Raw genomic sequence first — 21,981 nt, forward strand, 5'->3', positions numbered from 1 at the left:
TGCGGATCTGACATGGTTGTGGCTATGGCATAGGTTGGCAGTTGAAGCTCTGATTCTACCCCTAGTGTGGGAACTTCCATATGCCACAGCTGCAGCCCTTAAAAAGACCACAAAAAAAGAAAAAAAAATATCTCCACTGCTTAAATTAATTCTTACGAATGTGCTGCTACTGATTATTTAAATTTCTAAGAATTTTTGCTATATATATGGCTTTTGCTATAGATCAGTGTTTTTGATGCATATAGTAAGCTTTTTATTTTTTTATATTTTTAGGAGCCTTACATGGAAGGTGTCAATCCATTCATCAAAAGTAACAAGCATCGTATGATCATGTTTTTAGATGAGCTTGGGGTATGTATATAATTTTTCGACTACTTTGACACCTGTAGTATTGCTGAGTCTAACTCACTGAAGCAACCATCTTTAGAACCTTTTCTATTCAGAACTAAAAACAAAAAGCTCCCTATTTTTGTCTGCCTTCCTGAATGAATTATTTCATTTGATTACAATTATAACCACTTGTTCTTACATTAAAATGGTTTACACCAAGTAAGCATACAGTATTGTGCTTTTGGACTTGTGTGTAATTCTTAAGTTTCTGTCTGACCTTTCATTATCTTTTTAGCTGTTCCACCTCACTACTATGACATCTTTAGCTGCTTTAGCTACTTTAAGTTTGCTTCTACTGTGTGGAATTTGAAACAAAAAGGATGACTCATAGTGCTGGCCAGTTTAATAAGTAAATGGACTGGAGGATGAATGTTCTTATGGCTTTTCTAGGAATTAAAATACGTGGATTTGGTATTAAACATATGCCTTATTTGGGCCTTTATAAATAAGCTGTGATTATAAAATTAAGAATAGGATTTCGAAAATAATTTTAGAAATTATTTCTTATAGTAAAATTTTCTTGTAGATTTTCAGATACTGAATCAATTAAAAAATTAATATACTAGTAATTCAGTTCATATATCTATGGAAACCAAAAAAGAGTATATACGTATATGTGAATTTAGCCAAGTGTATAGCAGAGAATGCTAAGATAGGAGAGTGTTCTGCCTTAATGCATTCATTCAGATTCAGTTAAAAGCACAAGTATACAACCACCATACCACTGTATGATCAAACCAATCAGGTGTAAGGTATTTACAGTGTAGGTCCATATTGATAATGAAATTGAGAAGTAACGGAGTAGATGCTGAATGTCCATTACGCTTCTCTATGCGACCTCCTGTCCAATATTTAAGGCTAAGCTAATTTTGTATCAACCCATATTTGTGCAGTCCAGCTTTCTATATCACTTTTCTAGGTATGCCCCACAATCTAGCCTTTCAACCTGCCAATAATTCCAATATTCTAATATTCTTCCAGTCTCCTCATACTCTATTGCTGTACACCTCAATAATTCAAATTTATCTTTTTAGACCTATCTCAGACATCTCCTTCAGGAAGGCTTTGCTGAACCGTATACCTGAATTAAATACCTTTTGTTCTACTTCCTAAGTGTTCTTTGGATATATAACTCTGTGATCAGTTTACTTCTAGTCTGTCTTCTCTACCAGACTGTAAACTCTTTGAAGACAATACTGTTTTGTCTTTCATTCCATCTCTGTAATCCTTCATACACTGAATGAATAAATGACAGTTAATAAAACTGAATTAATAGTGTAAATATTTATACCATAGAAAACTATTCTGCAGTTTTTAGGAATGCTTTTTCAGGAATGCATAGCAAATACTGTCACCATTAGAGAAATCGATGTATTTAAAACTACTCATGTTTGATTATCCAAGGCTCAAAATAAAATCAATACTTAATTATGGTATCTTAGTGCCAATGAAATGCCATCAACTTGTTATAGTAATTAACATTGTCATTTCTATACATTAGCAAGTGTTTTAGGCCTAGTCCACAGGTAATTACAGGCCTGAAAGGTTCTCATCAACACTTTCATCATCTAGTTCTTAGTTATATATATGGTGATCACTTTAGACAAACTACAGCAGTTTAATAATGAAAGAAAGTCTGAAAGGGTAGAGGAATTTTAAATTTAGGTTACATTGATGTAACAGGTACATTAACTGTTACATACAGTTAATATCTGCATTATTTATTTTCCAGTTTCAAAAATGGTATAGATAAAAGTTTAGGAAAATCAATTATTTAGAATAGTAATAGTACTGCATAATATCCTGCCCTGCTGTTGAATAAAGTGAAACCTGGTTGTGATGTGGCTACTGAGGTCACAAAATCTATCACGTTGAATTTTTTTTTTTTGTCTTTTTGTCTTTTGTCTGTTGTTGTTGTTGCTATTTCTTGGGCCGCTCCCGTGGCATATGGAGATTCCCAGGCTAGGGGTTGAATTGGAGCTGTAGCCACCGGCCTACGCCAGAGCCACAGCAACGCGGCATCCGAGCCGCGTCTGCAACGTACACCACAGCTCACGGCAACGCCGGATCGTTAACCCACTGAGCAAGGGCAGGGACCGAACCCGCAACCTCATGGTTCCTAGTCAGATTCGTTAACCACTGCGCCACGACGGGAACTCCTTTTTTTTGTTTGTTTTTGTTTTTGTGAATTTTAAAAGCATTTTAAGAGAAAATTCTGTGTTAAATTTTATCCACTATACCCACTTAGGATCTTTTCAGAAGTGACTATAAAGAGTTGTATTTCTAAATGTATTTTTATGATTCCCTTAAAGAATGTACCTGAACTTCCGGACACTACAGAGCATTCTAGAACTGACCTGTCCCGTGATTTGGCAGCACTGCATGAGATTTGTGTGGCCCATTCAGATGAACTGCGAACACTCAGTAATGAGCGAGGTGCACAGCAGGTACGTTTTTGCCAGCCTTTGTTAATGATGTTTCATTGGCACTTAAGCAGAATGGAAACCACACAGTTTCTTTGAAAGGTGATAAATAGCTGAGTTACATTGTTTTATTTAATTATATTAAATTTTTGAGACTCTTAAGTCATAATCCACAAAGATCTCACCAAACAGGAATGATAGGCCCAGACTATTATAATGTATTTACGATATTGCAAAATGTCAAATCTTGCTTCTAAGTGAGTGAGAACTTGACTAAAAAATGGTAGTGTTCATGCACGTTAATGGAGTGTGTGAAAATTCTAAGTGAGCTCATGGTAAGCCAGCAGTGATGTGGCCTTGTCTTTTTGCTTTGCTCACACACACAGTGCATGGCCAAGTGCTTTGCAAACTCTTAAAACACATGAGAATTATTTAGAAAATATTTCAAACTCCAGATGGGATTCTGGAGTGTGGCCTTAGAAATTGCCATTTTTGATAAGCTCTTTTGAATTACTTGTCACCACAGTGGCCAACCATTCGGCAGGGTACCTGTAGAAAAGATTAACTCATTGAGTTTGGTGACTGAATTCTTCTCAATCTGAAAGTCTAAAATACTCAAGTTTTTTCAAATTTAGATAATAGTATATAGCTCATTTAGGTTCCAATCACTTTAGAAACCTATACAGAATATGTGCCGTGGACCTACTTATGTGCTGTTGGCATGTACAATGCTTTCTTTCTTATTGGGGCTGTGTTCATTATATGAGTAGCCTTAAATATTAAAAAAAAAATGTTATTGGAGAATTTGGCTCAATTAAGACTTTTTAAAAAAGGTGAAGGAGATGATTGATTTAATTTTAGGCCCAATATTGTCATAATTTTTTCCATGATTCTTTAAAAGCATTCATTAAGCTATATAACCAGTTGCCCTGAGGTTATTTTACAGAGCTTGAGATAAGTTCTTTAAATTGCTAAATCTGTCCTTGAGATTGTTCTGGCCTAAGTAGATAAGACAATGCCAAACACAAATGATTTTCTGTTCACTTTAAAGTACAAACATTCTATCCTGACCCAAATAATATGACCAGAAATACTCAGTCAAGGACTGAATGCATACTTTGACAATTTTATGCTTTGATTAGATTGGTAATATTATTTTATGAATTCCTTTGCGATCACATTGCTTTTGTCAAATCTAGGTTCCCATCCCTGAGATTTCTGAGCTTTCATTTATTTACTAGTAATTTTTATACTGTTTTTCCTTGTCTAGCATGTACTGAAAAAGCTCCTGGCTATAACAGAACTGCTTCAACAGAAACAAAACCAGTATACAAAAACTAATGATGTCAGGTAGCAGCCTTTACCTCAGTGTTCTGCATGGATCCAGCATGCCCAACATGGTAATTCACATCAGTATAATGTTTCCTTTGCTCTTGCCAAAAAATAGCACACCTTTCCACATTCCAGTGATGTGTGAGCTATGCAAACAAAACCCCAGATTCTGCTGGTGAGTAACCATACCAGCAGCTTTGTAAGCTATCTTGTGCAGGATTATTTGCACTTTTTCCATATAAGGAACCAATCTTTACCAACCTCTGAGCCTTGGTGTACAGATCACCTTTCACACAATGCTATGACTGTATCTTGAACTCTGAAAATATATTTTCAATACATCGAGTTGCCAAAGTTTTGCTGTCTCTTGAAAAAAGAACTATGAAATCAACTAAGAATAAGCATTCTCTATTGACAACTGAGTATAACTGGATTGCAGACTGTTCTTACTGTTACTTCTTCCTGAATTAGGAATATGACCGTTTGACTGTTCAATGACTTCATTTGTATTTACAGTTTCCAGAGTCTCCCATTATAATAGGAACAATCTTTGCTGTATACTTTTTTAAAATAACTGTGCTACTTCTCTTTGCTGGAAGTGTTGAAAGAAAATATATAGAATGGAGATCTACTGCTCATCAGCTTTATTTTTTACACATACCACTTATTTTGTTGGAATTGTCAAAGATTGTATTTAGCGTTCATAATGCTTTTTTGTTAAATGTTTACAGCAGTAAATAGTTTGAATTCAATAAATATTATTTGTCATTGTATACTGATCAATGCATGTTACCCAGTCAACCATTTTATACATTACCAATTTCTTTTGAGTTAAAAAAAACCCTAGAATGCTTTTGTTGAAAGTATTCATTTATTAATTCTAAGTTGCTTTTTAAATTATGCAAACAACCTCACCAACCACTTAAAACAGCTATCCATCTTTGACCTTTCTGACTACTTGTTATCTGTTGGATATTTAGTTTGTATAGTTTTATTTGCTTCTGTATGTGTATTTTTTTGTGAAGTATTCACAAGGGTTAAGTTAAAATAAAACCAAGGGATATCTTGAATAACTGCTTACTTTTTACTTTTTTTTAAATACAGCTAAACATTTATTTTCTTCCTCCTTTAGGGGCAGTTCAAATTTAGTACCAGAGCAAGGCCCAGGGAGAAGATGAAACTTCAGATTTTTTTGTTTTTTTAATGGCTAATGGTCTCTTTGAAGGATTCCATTAATTCATCCATTGCGTATTTGTTAAGTAACAATTCTTTCCCTCCCATAATTGTGCAGGGGGAGAGAAGGCATACAAGGCCGGGAAAAGCATTTTATTCTATCCCTCTACTATTTAAAAAGGAAAAAAGAAAAAACAAAATGTTAAATCTAAAAGTGTGCTGTATAAATTTCAAGCTATTAAATGCTGTTATTTGTATTGATGTAGCTAGCCCAGAAGTAGCTGCGATCACAACTGAACATAGATAGCAAAACACTTAGCAGTCCCTGAGTTCCTTGATTTCAATAATAATGTGTTGTCTATCATACTACTTTCTTTTCCCATTATCCATCCCTCTGGCTGTTAAAGGCTAGACTAAAAGGGATGTGGACTAGTGACATCTCTAAAAACATTTAAACAGTATGCAAAAAAAAGGTCCAGACTCTAGTGCTCAGCAATTTGCTTCTCTCCCACTACTCATACTTCAGGTGTAACCACACTGACCCATTTGCTACTTCTCAATCTGAAATGCTTCTTCTCCTTCAGCCTTTTATTTTGAAAAAACAACCACCCACAAACCTAAAGACACCCTGCTTTTTGTATTTTAATGACATCCTTATTTTGAAGCTGGAATAGGAAACTTGTCATTTACCTTTGTAGGCTTTGTAGTAACTAGCTGGTCAATGATGAAATGAAACCTCTAAACATTTATTCAAAGGTGGTGGGTAGGGGAATTTTCAGAGATACATGTGGACCTTGCTCTGATGCCAAACATTAGTAACCTAAAAGAAAATTGTGAATAGTTTGCCCTTCTATAATCTGGCAGCTATGCTACTTAACCTGGATTACAATGGGGGATGGCTAATTTCAGCTTCTACTCTGCTTTTATACAGTCACATTTCATGAATTTTATTCCTTTCATTCCACAATGAGAAGGAAACTAAACTAAAAAATATTCAAACCTAAAATATAAAGATTAAACAAAAATATGCATATAATACTGAAATGTCATTAAATGGTACCTACACTTTATGGAAATCCTACAATGACACTAAGAGGTATACATCTCTAAAACTTAGATACAGGGCATTACAGTTTCTCAGAATTCCTTCAACGCCATTCTGCAGAAAAAAAACTGATAGACCTATATAATTTGATTCCAACTTAAAACATGCATGTTAAATAATTGAGCAAATGCTATAAAAGCCAATGTTCCTTAGCACTTTTAAAACTAAGTTTGTTTATGGTGCCTTTAAAAAAAAAAAAAAAAGGTAAAGGTAAGTTCGCTACCCCAGAAAGAGTGATTTGATATTAGTCATGGGAGGGAGCAAGGTTACCCAAACCAGATGCTATTCTGGCCCATTTGAAGATGTTTGATCTCATATAAATCTATCCTGAAAGAAAAAAAAATTAAATAATAGAAAAGTTTAACATTTTGATGCTTTCACACAATTTCATTTTTAAATAAAGTGAAATGCCAGATATGCTTCATCTTACTGTTGATTAGCGAGTATTAACAGGTCACTTTCGGATGGTTACAGGGAGTCTACCAGGTCATCATCAGTCCATTCTTCCTAAGAAAGAAAGAAAATATCAAGGATAACATTATACTGAATAATAACCAGTATTGTTTACCTTCCTGCCTCTTCTCAGATTTGAAAATGAACTCTTCGCTATGCTGATTATAGAAGGTAATTAAACCAGGAAAATTTGCATAATAAGAATTCATCTCATCAGACAACTCCAGTGATAGGAATAAATGTTACAGATGTGACCCTCTGCCTCTGATTATTTGCATCTGACTTGCCAGGTATAGTTTTTTTTTTTTTTTTTAAAAAAAAGGGTAGGTGAAGAATCCCTGAAGATTAAAAAAATGACAAAAATTTAGCATGTCTATACATCCCTACTGCCTTCTATGATGACCTTAGGAGGGATTCTTCATGAAGTAACTACTATACTGCTTCAGAACAGGCTAAGATGGAAGTGAGAAAAATTCCTGTAATAGACAATGTACATAAAGATGCAAAAAAAAAAAGCTTTCTAATACCCACACCTCTGTCTATAATGCCCGCACTCTGGAACAATAAAATCTTAACACTATTGTCATACCAGAATAAACAACAACAGTAAGCTAAAATTTACCTTTGAGAACATACCTCCTCATGTTTGGATTTCTTTGAGACATAATCATCATCTTCATAACCTTTCCTCTTCTTGCTGTAATTAAGCAACCATCAATAAGCAATCTAATACTGGCAACAGAATCTAGCATGGTTAAGCTAGCAAGATTCTGTAGATCTCTCAAACAAGCTATCTTTTTTTGAGATATCTACAGAACCCTGGATAAATGGAAAAAGGTGAAGAATTATGGGGAGGAAGGCAATTATCTTTCAAATTACTCTTTAAAGACAGTGCAGTTTGCAGAGTTCCTTGGTGATCTGGCAGTTAGGATCAGTGCTTTCATCGTTGTGGACCGGTTTTGATTCCTGGTCTGGGAATTGAGATCCCATATCAAGGTGCTGCATGATGCAGCAAAATAAAAAAATTCAATCCAATTCTAATTAAAATCCTAATAAAATTTTTCCTAAGCTTAACTCTGACCAGGAAAAGATTACACAAAAATAGCAAAAGAATATGAAAAAGAACAAAATATGGGGAGCATGTCCCACCTAACATCAAAACATACTTTATATAAACTATGGTAATTAAAAGTATGGTACAGTCATTCTTTGACATCTGAGGAAGACTGGCTCCAGGAACCCCACCCCCACCCCTCAAGATACCAAAATCCTGATGCTCAAGTCCCTTTTATGAAATGGTAATATTAGTACATTTGGTGCTCTGCATCCACAGATATGAAGGTCTGTCTGTATTAGCAAAGAGTTAAAGATCAATGATCAGTACAAAATATATATAGGAGTTTAATCTGTAATAAATGACTATTTTAAATAACTAGAGAAAATCATGAAATATTTTTAAATGGCTGATACAAGTTTACTTTGAACAAAAATTAATGAGATTTCTACCTCAAACCAATCACATACAATTCTAAATAATTTTAACAGCTAAACAAAAGGCAAAATACAGAGTAAGACACGGTGTTCAGGTGTATGAGCATACAGCAAAAGACAAGCTGCCTATGTCACAAAGTAAAAGAAGCAACAAAAGAAAGTAGGTCTATGATAAATATAAAAAGAGGAGTATATAAAAAGAACCATAAGAAAACAAGACCAGAAAGTTGGGCAGGGGTTATAATTATGCAATACAGAAGAAACATGATTATTTGACATAGAAATATCAGTATCAGAATAATAAGAGAAATGCAAATAAAAATACCGATGTGATAATTATTTCTTCACCCAGACTGGCAGAAGTTAAATACTGATACTATTAAATGTTGTACAATGTGTATGAAAACAATGAAAAGGAAAAAAACCCTTTTCTAAATATATAATAGTGAAAAGCTTGGCAAAGATAACTATAAGTTACCTCTCGGGATGAAACTGGGATTTGGGTTTTGGTTAAAGAGAACTCTGGTTTACCTGTATTAAATTGGCTTTAATAATGACACTATACTACTTGTGTATTAAAAAAGATAAAAAATTTTAAAGACCAAGAAAAAATATTTTATCCTAAAGTAGTGCTTGTAAGTGTGATTTATGGACCATTTCCAGCGTGCAATGAGATAAGTAGAGAAATTGAGTGTGTGTTTAGAAATTTTTATAGGAATTTGATAGATTTATTTATGACTACTGAATCTAATAAAATTTAAGCTTATTGAATCTAATAAAATTTAAGCTTTTTTTTTGTCTTTTTTCGAGTAATTATTTGTTAATATTTTATGTAAGTGTAGGTCTGTAATGGGTTAAAAAGAAAATTAACAGTCCTTTACAGTTTGAGAAGCGCCCTTTAAGTACTCATAGATATGCAGGATTTGCTTAACACAGTACACTTGAAAGTAAGATGTAAACTCTGGCCAATTAGGAACTTTGGATTATGGTCCACTCAGTTAACTAGCTAGAAGAGGAAGATCAATAGTTGAGTGGTCTAATTCAGAGGTGGACAAATTTTTCTTCAAAAGGCCATATAATGAGTATTTTAATTCTTGTATGGGCATGTAGTTTCTGTCACAACTACACAATTCTTCTGCTATAGTCTGAAAACAGCAATACACAGTATGCTAGATGTATCTATGTTCCAATAAAACTATTTCTAAGAACAGGTTGTGGCCCAGATTTGGCCCTTGGGCCACAGTGTGCCAACACCTGGTCTAATAAGCCCATTTCAAAATCAATGTGAAAAGATTATAAATCAGTACTGCAATACTTTCATTCATTAAAGTCAACATTTTTCTTTACTTTTGCTGTAACACTGAAACCCAGGAGTGAAATTTACCAATTTTAGGTTCTATTCTAAGCCATGTTTTGCAGTTACAGCTACAAATATAAAATAGTCCCATATTTTACACACATCATAAGTCCTGGGATATTCTCCTACTATAGCTTTATAGTTAGAAGAATCTGAGTTACAAGTACCTGATCTGAAGGCCTTAGAATTCTGGTCTGATGTCTCATATATTATCCAATAACATATAGTCATCAATTATGGAATCAGAAACATCTCAGATGCATCTCAACTGTAAGAAGACAGACCTACCTCCCACTAAGTTTTACAGAATGTGTTCCACAGAAAATAGAAAATAATAATTTTACCATTCTTATTACCTACCAGATCCCCAACTGTTTAAACACCTGAAAGGTGTAAGCAGATCTTCAAGCTGCAGGTGATAAAGAGCTCAAATATAGTGAATTCCACATTCAGCAACAAGTCAATAAGACGTATTACAGTGTTCCTTATGGCTGCAACAAGAAATCTAACAGCACATTTTCCTACTGATTCTGTCTTCAATATAAAGTTTACCACTGAGAGAAAATATGCTAAATTTCCATACCCTAGCTAATAGAAATAAATCTGGAACAGTGTACTTGTTCTCCAGAGGAGATAACCAGACCTACAAAAAACCTAGAGATTAAAAGGACAAGAAGAGGTTCATGAATTCCCTAGGAAGACTGCCTCATGGGATCCCACAAGCCAAAGAACACATTAATCACAGCAGGAGCAGAATTGACTATAAAAAGCCAAATTCTTTTATTATCTCGTGTTTAATCCTGTTGAAAAAAAATCTGATTTAATAGGTAAGTCAGTTTTACCCATATGAGCATTCACCAATTAAATGACTTATTTTATGCTGAACACAATAATAGTTATTTATATCTGTTCTGTGATAACAGTGTCCCATCTACTTACGTAATTACGTTAAGTGCAAGCTCAGCAGAGTGACATCTCTCCAACTTCTGTTTCAGAACAGCAACTTCTTCAGATCTGGGTGGTTCATATTTTTTTACCAAGTTTCTCATGCCTATATGTATATAAAAGAAAGGATCCACATCAGATAATGAAAAGTCTGGTTCTCATAAAGGGGATGAATAATATTTTCCCATCTAGTTTTGGGAACAACAAAGAACACTCCTGAAATGTGATTATCAGGATTATTATTTCACATTAGAATTCAATGAACACCTTACTTAAGTTACTATAGCTTCTGCTGCTTAGCCCGCGTCGTGTACAGCATAAAGATAAGCAGGCTCTGCTAGTCAGTATTTTTTTCAAATCCTACCATGGTCACTTTACTCAGTTTTAAGGCTTTTAAAAAATCCCTATATGATTTAGTAAACATGCTTTGTTCTCTACCACCAACTATATTCATAACATTCTGTCCTACAGATGGAGGGCCTCATGTACAAGGAAAACATTATTATGTAATATGCAATGAAGGAAAAATGCTTAGTAAATACCCGTCAATGATGCTTTGCTTTAACACAATGCGGAACCTATACAATGAAGCATCACCAAGAAAACAATAATACCCTCCTTATGCTAAAAGCAAACTACTACAGTGACTTTAAGCACACAAGGATTCTCCACCTGGGCCCTTTATGTTATTCAACTACCACAAAACAAAGAATATAAATCTCATGATTTTTATAAGGAATGATGAGAGAAACAGGGCTAATTAGCCAGCCATGTGCTCCAAATGAGTGACTTATTTCATAAAGCAAATAAAGCAGTGTTTGCATCAAAACCCTTGGGACAGTATCTTGTGTGTGAAAAATTATGAATAAGATAATACCATTCCAGCTCTGAGTTTTAGCAAGAGCTATTCTTATTTTATATTAAAACAAATGGAGTAAAATGAAGGTAAGTGTCAGCTATAAAATCAGCACAGTGGGTTACCTTTAAGACCTCTTGTACTTACTAAATTCCTGGATCCTAATATCTATGGCCAAATCACAATTAGTTTTGGAAGTGAACCCTCTAGTGGTATAACTGAAAACCTAGTTTTCTGACTGATAAATCTCAAATTCATCACTCTCACTTAAAGAGGGAAGACCTCGAGATCATTTCCAACAAAGAATCAAGAAATGGTATTTACATGCCCTGAGGCATTTTAACTTTTGAAACATAAAACATAAAAACACCGATTAACTGTCATCTAAGATAAAGATCTTCAATGTCATATTTTATTGGCTTACTCAATATTTAAACCAGAAATTTATTCATAAGGACAACTGGCACAAAACATTTTGGAAACAAACAAAACTGACTTTTAACCCTGAAGATGTGCATAGTAGCCATGAGCATGCAGTGTCACAAGAGCAAGAATGAACATGGAGAGGAATGGCTAATCCAGCCAATCAGTTAAGGGGAGGTTCTAACTCAATCCTTAAGAACAAGGTTGCCATATAGCTTGGGGAACTATATTCAATATCCTGTAATAACCTACAAGGGAAAAGAATCTGAAGCGCACACATATACACACACATCTGAATCACTTTGCTGCACATATGAAACTAACACAACACTGTAAAGCAAGCATACTTTAAAAAAGTGAAAAGAAAAAAAAAAAAAAAACCTTAAGACAGTGTTTCTTAGCATAAGCACTACTGACAGCCTGGGCTAGAAAATTCTTTGTTGTGAGGGTTTATGTTAATTTCCTGAGACTGCTATTAAAAATTACCACAAACTCAGTAGGACCTATTAAGACAACAAAAGTGGACTGTTTCACAGGTTTTGTTTTGTTTTGTTTTTTTGTTTTTGTTTTTTTTGCAGCAACTGAGGCATGCACAAGTTCCCAGGCCAGGGATTGAACCTGTGCCACAGCAGCCACATGAGCTGCTAGGGTGAGAATGCTGGATTCTTAACCTGTTGTGCCACAAGAGAACTCCTGTTCCACAGTTCTAAAGCCTCAGAGTCTGCAATCAGTTTCACTAGACCAAAAACAAAATATGGGAAGGGCTACACTCTAGAGGCTTCTGTTTCAGCTTCTGATGACTGCCAACATCCCTTAGCTTATGGCCGTACTGCTCCAATTTTTAAGACATATCTTCAAACCTCTGCTGTGTCTTCAAAATCACCTTCAGTGTGTCAGACTTCTCTCTGCCTTCCTCTACTAAGAACTCTTGTGATTATATTTAGGCTCAACCTGAATAGTCCAAAATAATGTCTAACTTTGTCACACCTGCAAAGACTTTTTTGGGGGGGTCTCTTTTTGGCCATGTAAGGTAATGCTGGGCTTCCACTGATAATCTTTGGGGAGCCATTTCTCAGTCTACCAAGGGGCTGTATTATGAATTATAAAATGTTTATTGGGTCCTATCACCTCCATGCACTGGATGCTGATAGTAGCTGCCAACATCTCCCCCTACCTCTAAGTTGCGACAACCAAGAGGATGGAGATGCTGCAAAAATTCCACTCTGTTGAGAACCATGGCTTTTCTAATATCAACTAAAATGACTAGAAAATGACATATCAACTAGTTAAAGCTGACTTAACTACAATATATGAGTTTCAAATTTAATTAGTTTTTGGTTCCCTGTAGATATTTTTCAGTGCCCATCATGTCTGGATACCTTTTAAAAGGAACCTTTTAAATCTCAACCCTTTCTGCACCTGATTATATTTTCACTTTCCCCAAAAGTTCTGTGTAGGAGTTCTTGCTGTGGCACAATGCAAACGGCAGTGTCTCTGAAACACCAGGAAGCAGGGTCAATCCCCAGCCTGGCACAGCAGGTCAAAGGATCTGGCACTGCTGCAACTGTGGCTCAGAACTAATCCCTGGCCTGGGAACTCCATATGCCACAAGGTGGCCAAAAAAAAAATTGTTCTGTGTGAAAACTACTTTCTTCCATATACCTTCTATTCTTCACCAATGTATCCTTCATGCCTCCATGATACAATAATTCAATAAAAGTTAATCCAATCAGTAATCTCTTATCTCAAGTTAAATACTAAGATATTATTTATTTAGAAAGTAACATTGTGATAGAAGAACATTTTATGAGGTATTCTGTTTTACTTACTTTTCATAATATCTAGTAACTGTGACAGGCTAGTTCTGTTCTCTTTAAGCATCAGACTTTCTGATAAATAACTGGAAAAGAAAAAAGTTTTAATCTATTGATCACATATAGCCTCTTGAGAAAATATGACATCATAAATTATTTTCCTCCATGTACATTTCATCAAGGTCAATCTTTGAATAAATTTAAAAGTTAAATATCAATACTTTGAACTCCAAAAAGATATAATTTGTACCTCTTACAGACTTAAGGATATACAATTTAGATTAAAAGATGCTTAATGCTCAAATTAACTTAAGTTCTATAATACATTTAGAGGAAGAATGACCTGAAACTAACAGTAGCAATATTCAATACTTTTAATGTTAAGTGTTTAATATAAAAACCCTATGTGTCTAATCTCATTTTACAGATGAGGAATCTTGAGCCACAGGGACAAGTTCAAACCAAAGGTGTTCATGTTTTTCTACAAATGGATATAAAGCCCAATTACCTGTTTTTCTGGGAACCAATGATAGTATAAAAATGTAATTTCTGGAGTTAACATTGTGGCTTAGGACAAATGACCCTGACTAGGATCCATGAGGATGTGGGTTCAATCCCTGGCCTTGCTCGGTGGGTTAAGGATCCAGCGTTGCCATGAGCTGTGGTGCAGATGTGGCTCAGATCTGGCATTGCCATGGCTGTGGCACTGGCCAGTATCTACAGCTCCAACTCAACCCCTAGCCCAGGAACCTCCATATGCCGCAGGTGTAGCCATAAAAAGCAAAACATGTAATTTCCACATTTAAATTTTTAGTTACTCTGAGGCTTTATATATCTGAACTTGATCCATAATTGATAAAAACCCAAGAGAACAGATTCTCAAAGCAAAGTAATCTTTCAAACATGAATGTTTAAAAAACTATTAATTTTTCCCTTGGGTGAAATAAAGTTACAAAATTAGAAAGTCAATTCTTTAAGAAGTTTTGTTGCTATATGTCTTTTAAGCCATCAAAACTATTTAAATTATATTACAGGAGAAGGATCAAGATGGAGAAGGAGTAAGATGTGGCATTCACCTTCTCCCACAAACACATCAAAAAAAAAAAAAAAAAAAACCATCCACATGTAGAATGATTCACACAGAACATCCAATAAATGCTGGCTGAAGACCTCAAACCTCCAAAAAGGGAAAGAAACCCTCCATATAACTGGGCGGAACAAAAGGGGAAAAAAGAGAAAAAAGAATCAGCATGGGACTAGCACTCCGGAGAGGGAAGTGTGAAAGAGGAAAGGAACCCACTCCCTGGGAAGCCTTCTGATGGGCAAATCAGTGAAGACAGAGGGGCTTCGAAGCCTCAGACAAAAGCGCAGCAGCTGGACTAAGGAGGGCAAAGCAGAAAGAGAGCCACACAAACCATCAGTACCACCTCCCAGGATACCACAGTCTGAGGCAGCTGGGCAGAAGGCTGGGTGTGAGAGATAGGCTCCAGATAATAAAAAAAATATAAGCAAAATGAAGAAGCTCAGGAACCATTCCCAGTTAAAAGGACAATTCCACTCAAGGAGCAAATAATGAAACACATCTCTGCAGTCTAACCAACACCAAGTTCAAAAAGGAGACAGTGTAAATACTGAAGGAATTAAGAGCGGATATGGACAGTAATGCAGATTATTTTAGAAAGGAACTAGAAAATATGAGAAGCCAAGACAAATTAGAAAATTCATTTGCAGAGACTTAAGCTTAGTTAAAGGCACTGAAGAGCAGAATGAATAACACAGAGAAAATAATTAGTGACTTGGAAGACAGAATAATGGAAATCACCCAATCAGGACAGCAGACAGAAAACCAAATGAAAAAACATGGAAGCAATATAAGAGAGCTATGAAATAATAGAAAGTGGGCCAATCTACACATAATATGGATTCCAGCAAGAGAAGAAAAAGAAAAGGGGATGGAAAATATATTTGAAAAAATTGTGGCTGAAAACTTTCCAAATCTAAAGGAAACTGATATAGAGAGACAGGAAGCACAGAGGGCCCCAAACAAGTTGAATCCAAACAGGCCCACACCAAGACATATTATAATGACAATGGCAAAAACTTATAAAGAGAGGATTCAAAGGCAGCAAGAGAAAAAAAAGAGTTAATTATTAGGGAACCCCCAAAAGGCTACCAGCTGATTTATCTACAGAAACACTATAAGCCAGAAGAAAATGGCAAGATATATTCAAAGTTCTAAAAGGGAAAAATCTGAAGCCTAGAAACTCTACCCAGCAAGAACATTATTCAAAATAGAAGGAGACATAAAGGTTTGTCCAACAAACAAAAACTAAAAGAGTTGAGCAATACTAAACTCATTGTAAAAGAAATACTGAAAGGGCTTCTCTAAATTAAAAAAAAAGCAATAGAATGGAGGAAATCACAATTGGAAAGTAATCATTTAAATAAGCCAGTATACAGATCTGAAAGGAAAAAAAAACTTATTGTAAAAGCAATAATAAACACAAGGAACAGCAAAAAGGATAAATATGAAGATGTTAAAAAAGGACATCAAAACCATAAAATGGAAAGGAAAGTAAGAAAATCTAGACTTTTTTTTTTTTTTAGAATGTGTTTTAGCCTATATAATTATCAGGCTACAGTTAGCAGATATAGGAAGGGGTTAACATACTTGAAAAACAGGGCAACCACAAATCAAAACGAAATAATACATTCACAAAAATTAAAAAGAAGAGGACACAAGCGTAAAGTAAAGGGAAATTATCCAACACCAAAAAAGAAAGGAACAAAGGAGAAACATAGAATTGACTGGAAAACAAGGTTTAAAATGGCAATAAATACATATTTATCAATAATTACCTTAAGTGTCAATAGACTGAATGCTCCAATCAAAAGACAGAGTGGTAGACTGGATTAAAAAACAAGAGCATACAATATGTTGCCTATAAGAGACCTCACCTTAGAGCAAAGGACACATAAAAACTGAAAGTGAGGGGATAGGAAAAGATATTTCCTGCCAACGGAAAAGACAAGAAAGCAGGAGTTGCCATACTCATATCAGACAAAACAGACTTCAAAATGAAGCCATAAAGAAGGACACTAATGATAAAAGGATCCATTAAGAAGAGATATTATAATCATCAATATATATGCACCTAATATAGGAGCACCCAAATACATACAACCAAAACTAACAAACATAAAGGGAGAAATTGATGGGACTACAGTAATAGTAACCACACTCACATCAACGGACAAATCCTCTAGACAGAAAATCAATAAGGTAAGAGAGATTCTAAATGACACAATAGAAAAGTGAGACTTAATTCATGACATTATATCCAAAAAAATTAGAATATACATTATTTTCAAGAGCACATGGAACATTCCCAAGGACTGACCACATGCTGGGGCACAAAACTAACCTCAACAAATTTAAGAGGATAGAAATTATTTCAAGTGTCTTCTCTGACCACAATGGCATGATACTAGAAATCAACCACAGGAAAATAAATGAGAAAAAACTGACTACATGGAGACTAAACAACATGTTGCTAAAAAAAAAAACTAATGGGTCGAGGAAATCAAAAGGGAATTTAAAAATTACCTTGAGACAAAGGATAATGAAAACGCAACCATTCAAAATCTGAGATGCCACAAAAGCAGTGCTTAGAGGGAAGTTCATAGCAATACAGGCCTTCCTCAAAAAAGAAGAAAAATCTCCAATTGACAACTTAACGCACCACCTCAAAGAATTAGAAAAAGAAGAACAAACAAAACTAAAAGTCAGCAGAAGGAAGGAAATTATAAAGATCAGAGAGAAAATCAATAAAATAGAAATTCAAAAAACAATAGAAAAAAAATCAATAAAACCAGGAGCTGGTTCTTTGAAAGGGTAAACAAAATTAACAAACCTCTGGCCAGATGCACCAAGAAGAGGAGAGAAAAGCCCAAATAAAATAAGAAATGAAAAAGGAGAAATCTCAACAGATACTGCAGAAATACAAAAAAAAAAAGAGTAAGAGAATACTACAAACAACTATATGCCAACAAATTTGACAACCTAGAAATGGAAAACTTTGTAGAGACGTAGAGCCCACCAAAACTGAATCAACAATAAATAGATCCACTGAACAGACCAATCACTAGACATGAAGTTGAGTATGTAATAAAAACACTCCCTACAAATAAAAGTCCAGAACCAGATAGCTTCATGGGTAAATTCTACCAAACATACAAAGAAGAACTTATATCCAGCCTTTTTAAATCTTTCTGTTGAAGAAGAAGGAACACTCCCAAAGACATTCTATGAAGCCACCATCATCTTAATACAAAAACCAAAGATACCACCAAAAAAGATTATTATGGGCCAATATCTTTGATGAATATAGATGCAAAAATTCTCAATAAAATTTTAGCTAACTGAATCCAACAACATATAAAAAAAATCACAGACCAGGACCAAGTGGGATTCATCCCAAGTTCACAAGGATGGTTCAACATACATAAATCAATGTCATAAACCCCATTAATAAAAGAAAAGTCAAAAACCACATAATCATCTCAATAGATGCAGAAGAAGCATTTGACAAAATCCAACCTCCATTCATGATAAAAGCTCTCACCAAAGTGGGTATAGTTGGAGCATACTTTAGCATAATAAAAGTCATTCATAACAAACCCACAGCCAATATAATACTCAACAGAGAGAAGCTGAAAGTCTTCCCACTAAAATCTGGAACAAGAAAAGGACACCCTCTCTTACCACTGTTGTTAAACATAGTATTGGAAGTCCTAGCCACAGCAATCAGACAAACAAAAGAAATAAAAGGCATCCAAATTGAAAGAGAAAAGAAAATTGTCACTCTAGGCAGATGATATCATACTATACACAGAAAACCCAAAGAACTCCACACAAAAACTACTCAAACTGATCAACAAACTCAGCAAAGTAGCAGGACATAAGATTAACATTCAGATATCAGTTGCATTTCTGAATACTAACAATGAAATATTAGAAAAGGAATGTAAAAATACAGTATTTTTTAAAATCACACCCCCCAAAATTAAATACCTAGGAATAAACCTGACCAAGGAGGTGAAAGACTTATATGCTGAGAACTATATAAATTTAATGAAGGAAATTAAGAGAATTCAAAGAAATGGATTAAAAAAATTAATACTGTTAAAATGGCCATACTACCCAAAGCAATCTACAGATTTAATGTGACCCCTATCATCAAATCAGCCATGCCATTTTTCAAAGAACTAGAACAAACACCAAAAACTTATATGGAACCATAAAAGAATCAGAATTGCCAGAGTAATCCTGAAGAACAAAAACCACATACTTCGCCCAGACTTCAGACAATGCTATAAAGCTACAGTAATCAAGACAGTGTGGTACTGGTACAAAAACAGAAATACAGAACAATGGAACAGAATAGCAAACCCAAAAATAAACCCAGACACCTATGGTGAATTAATCTTCGACAAAAAAGGCAAGAATGTAAAATGGGAAAAAGACAGTCTCTTTGGCAAGTGTGCTGGGAAAACTGGACAGCTGCATGTAAATCAATGAAACCATAACACACCCTCACACCATGCACAAAAATAAACTCTGAATGCCTTAAAGACTTAAACATAAGACAAGATACTGTAAAACTCCTAGAAGAGAATGTAGGCAAAACATTCTCTGACATCAACCATAAAAAAGTTTTCCTAGGTTAGTCTCCCAAAACAATAGTTATCAAAATAAAAATAAACCAATGGGACCTAATCAAACTTAAAGGCTTTTGCACACAAAGAAAACCATAAAAAAAAAGACCACCTCCAGAATAGGAGAAAATAGTTTCAAATGATGCAACCAACAAGGGCTTAACCACCAAAATATACCAAGATCTCATATAGCTCAACAGCAAAAAAAAAAACAATCCAATTGAAAAATGGACAGGAGATGTGAATAGACATTTTTCCAAAGAAGACATATGGATGGCCAACAGACACATGAAAATATGCTCAACATCACTAATTATTAGGGAAATGCAAATCAAAACTCTACTGAGGTACCACCTTACACAAGTCAGAATGGCCATTATCATTAAAGTTTACAAATACGAACTGCTGGAAAGGGTGTAGAGAAAAGGGAACCCTCCTACACTGTTGGTGGGAATGTAAATCGGTATGGCCACAATGGAAAGCAATATGGAGGTACCTCAGAAAACTAAATACAGAACTACCATATGATCCTACTCCTGGGCATATATCCATACAAAACTCTCTTGAAAGAGATACATGCACCCCTATATTCATTGTAGCACTATTCACAATAGCCAAGACATGGAAACAACCCAACTGTCTAATAACAGATGAAGAGATTAAGAGGATGTGGTACATATACACAATGGAATACTACTTGGCTATAAAAAAGAACAAAATAAGGCTATCTACAGCAACATGGATGGAACTAAAGATTCTTAATTAAGTCACAAAGAGAAAGACAAATACCATGTGGTATCAGTTATATCTGGAAAATAATACATGGCAGAAATTAATCTATCTAGAGAAAAGAGAAAGACTCATGGACATGGACAAAAGATTAGTGGTGGCCAAGGGGGAGGGGAGAGGGTGGGATGTACTAGGAATTTGGGTTCAGTAGATGAAACTATTGCATTTGGAATGGATAAGCAATGAGATCCTGCTGTATAGCACAGGGAACTATATCTAATCACTTGTGATGGAACATGATGGAGGATAATGTGAAGAATGTATATATGTGTATAACTGGGTCACTTTGCTATACAGCAGAAATTGACAGAATACTGTAAATCAATTATAAAAATTCTTGTAAAAATTTTATTACAAAATTTTAATAACTTAGCTATTATATTTTCACCTAGTGTGAATTCATTTCAGATACAGAAAAAAATAATTCCCTTAACTAACTCATCTCTGGTTACCAATAAATCAAAGTAACAGTGTTTTCCTTTCCCCTCTCTACAACTTTAGGCATCTTTTTTCATTTCTTTTCACTCTTCTTTTCCACTTCTTATGCATAAGAGTGATATGTTTGCTTTTTAAGAGTTAACTGACCAGACTCTTTAACTCTGTGAAACTTTTTAAAGTTAGTAGCTCTTAATCTCGACTCTAAATTCAAATGTTAATATTTGGATTAAAAAAAAAAATCCTTAGGCGAGCAAGAATTATCTAAGAAGTACCTTGTGTCCCAAAAGTTGCAAAGGAAGTCAAAAGTTAAAAATCATTTGAAAGCTTTTCTTCAAAAGAAAACAAATGTCCTGGAGTTCCCGTTGTGGCCTGGGGGTTAAGAACCTGACAAGTATCCGTGAGGATGTAGGTTTGATCCCTGAGCTCGCTCAGTTGGTTAAGGATCAGGCATTGCTGTGAGCTGTGCTGTAGATTGCAGACACAGCTCAGATCTGGCAGATGTGTGGCTGTGGCTGGCAGCTGCAGCTCCAATTTGACCCCTAGCCTGGGAACTTCCATATGCTGCAGATGTGACACTAAAAAAGCAAAAAAAAAAAAAAAATCCCAAATGTCTACAGTCTCTAGGAATGCAACAGAAGTGTATGTAATTTGCAATGAGCCCAAGGTACTACAATTTCACCTTCACCTGGCTACATGAAATTATAACTAAATTAATTTCCACGATGAAACAAACTCTTAATTTAGACCTCAGGATGCTTCATCCCTCTCTATCAACACAAGAAAAATCTCACCACTGGAGAATTTGCATATATACCATGAAAGATATAATGTGTAAACAGTTTAAGCAAGCAGCTAATTACCTGAATTGTGGAAAAGCGGCTTTCTTCCCTTAGAAAAGGGAAGCTCCACACCCATTCTTAACTAGACCAAGGATTTATAGTTTGTTTACTTTTATATTCCTACAGTATAGCATAGGGCATGATCACAGAAGGCACAGAAACCTCAATAAAGTTTTGCTTAGGAGTTCCCACTGGGTCAGTGGAAATGAACATGAGGACGCAGGTTCAATCCCTGGCCACACTCAGCAGGTTAAGGATCTGGCACTGCTGTGAACTGCGGTGTAGGAGGAAGACGCAGCTCAGATTTGGCATTGCTGTAGCTGTGGTGCAGGCTAGCAGCTGTACCTCTGATTCGACCCCTAGCCTAGAACTTCCATATACCACACCCGTGGCTCTAAAAAGCAAAATAAATAAATAAAAATAAAGCTTTGTTTA

At 35.1% G+C, this 21,981-nt stretch overlaps 2 protein-coding genes across 8 annotated transcripts in view; one reads left to right on the plus strand and one right to left on the minus strand.

The window, feature by feature from the left end:
* Positions 1 to 9,157, plus strand: part of RASA1 (RAS p21 protein activator 1) — a 119,824-nt gene extending 110,667 nt beyond the window's left edge. Inside the window, exons 23-26 of one of the 3 annotated variants that reach the window (XM_047778238.1) lie at positions 274 to 351; positions 2,703 to 2,837; positions 4,084 to 4,213; positions 7,010 to 9,157. In XM_047778238.1, coding sequence (XP_047634194.1) covers positions 274 to 351; positions 2,703 to 2,837; positions 4,084 to 4,167 — 297 coding nt within the window. In that variant the 3' untranslated portion in view covers positions 4,168 to 4,213; positions 7,010 to 9,157. Of the gene's footprint in view, positions 1 to 273; positions 352 to 2,702; positions 2,838 to 4,083; positions 5,216 to 5,277; positions 5,901 to 7,009 lie in introns of those variants that run through there. The other 2 variants (XM_047778237.1, XM_047778235.1) reach the window with 2 other exon arrangements.
* The window catches only part of CCNH (cyclin H), a 34,109-nt gene that overhangs the window by 1,556 nt on the left and 10,572 nt on the right, over positions 1 to 21,981 (minus strand). Inside the window, exons 6-10 of one of the 5 annotated variants that reach the window (XM_047778241.1) lie at positions 13,778 to 13,848; positions 10,664 to 10,775; positions 7,499 to 7,573; positions 6,854 to 6,930; positions 6,044 to 6,750 (exon numbers count right to left, since the gene is read on the minus strand). In XM_047778241.1, coding sequence (XP_047634197.1) covers positions 6,903 to 6,930; positions 7,499 to 7,573; positions 10,664 to 10,775; positions 13,778 to 13,848 — 286 coding nt within the window. In that variant the 3' untranslated portion in view covers positions 6,044 to 6,750; positions 6,854 to 6,902. Of the gene's footprint in view, positions 1 to 6,043; positions 6,751 to 6,789; positions 6,931 to 7,498; positions 7,574 to 10,663; positions 10,776 to 13,777; positions 13,849 to 21,981 lie in introns of those variants that run through there. The other 4 variants (XM_047778243.1, XM_047778239.1, XM_047778242.1 and 1 more) reach the window with 4 other exon arrangements.

Source organism: Phacochoerus africanus, chromosome 4, assembly GCF_016906955.1.
Source record: "Phacochoerus africanus isolate WHEZ1 chromosome 4, ROS_Pafr_v1, whole genome shotgun sequence".
In the NCBI taxonomy this organism is placed as follows: Eukaryota; Metazoa; Chordata; class Mammalia; order Artiodactyla; family Suidae; genus Phacochoerus; species Phacochoerus africanus.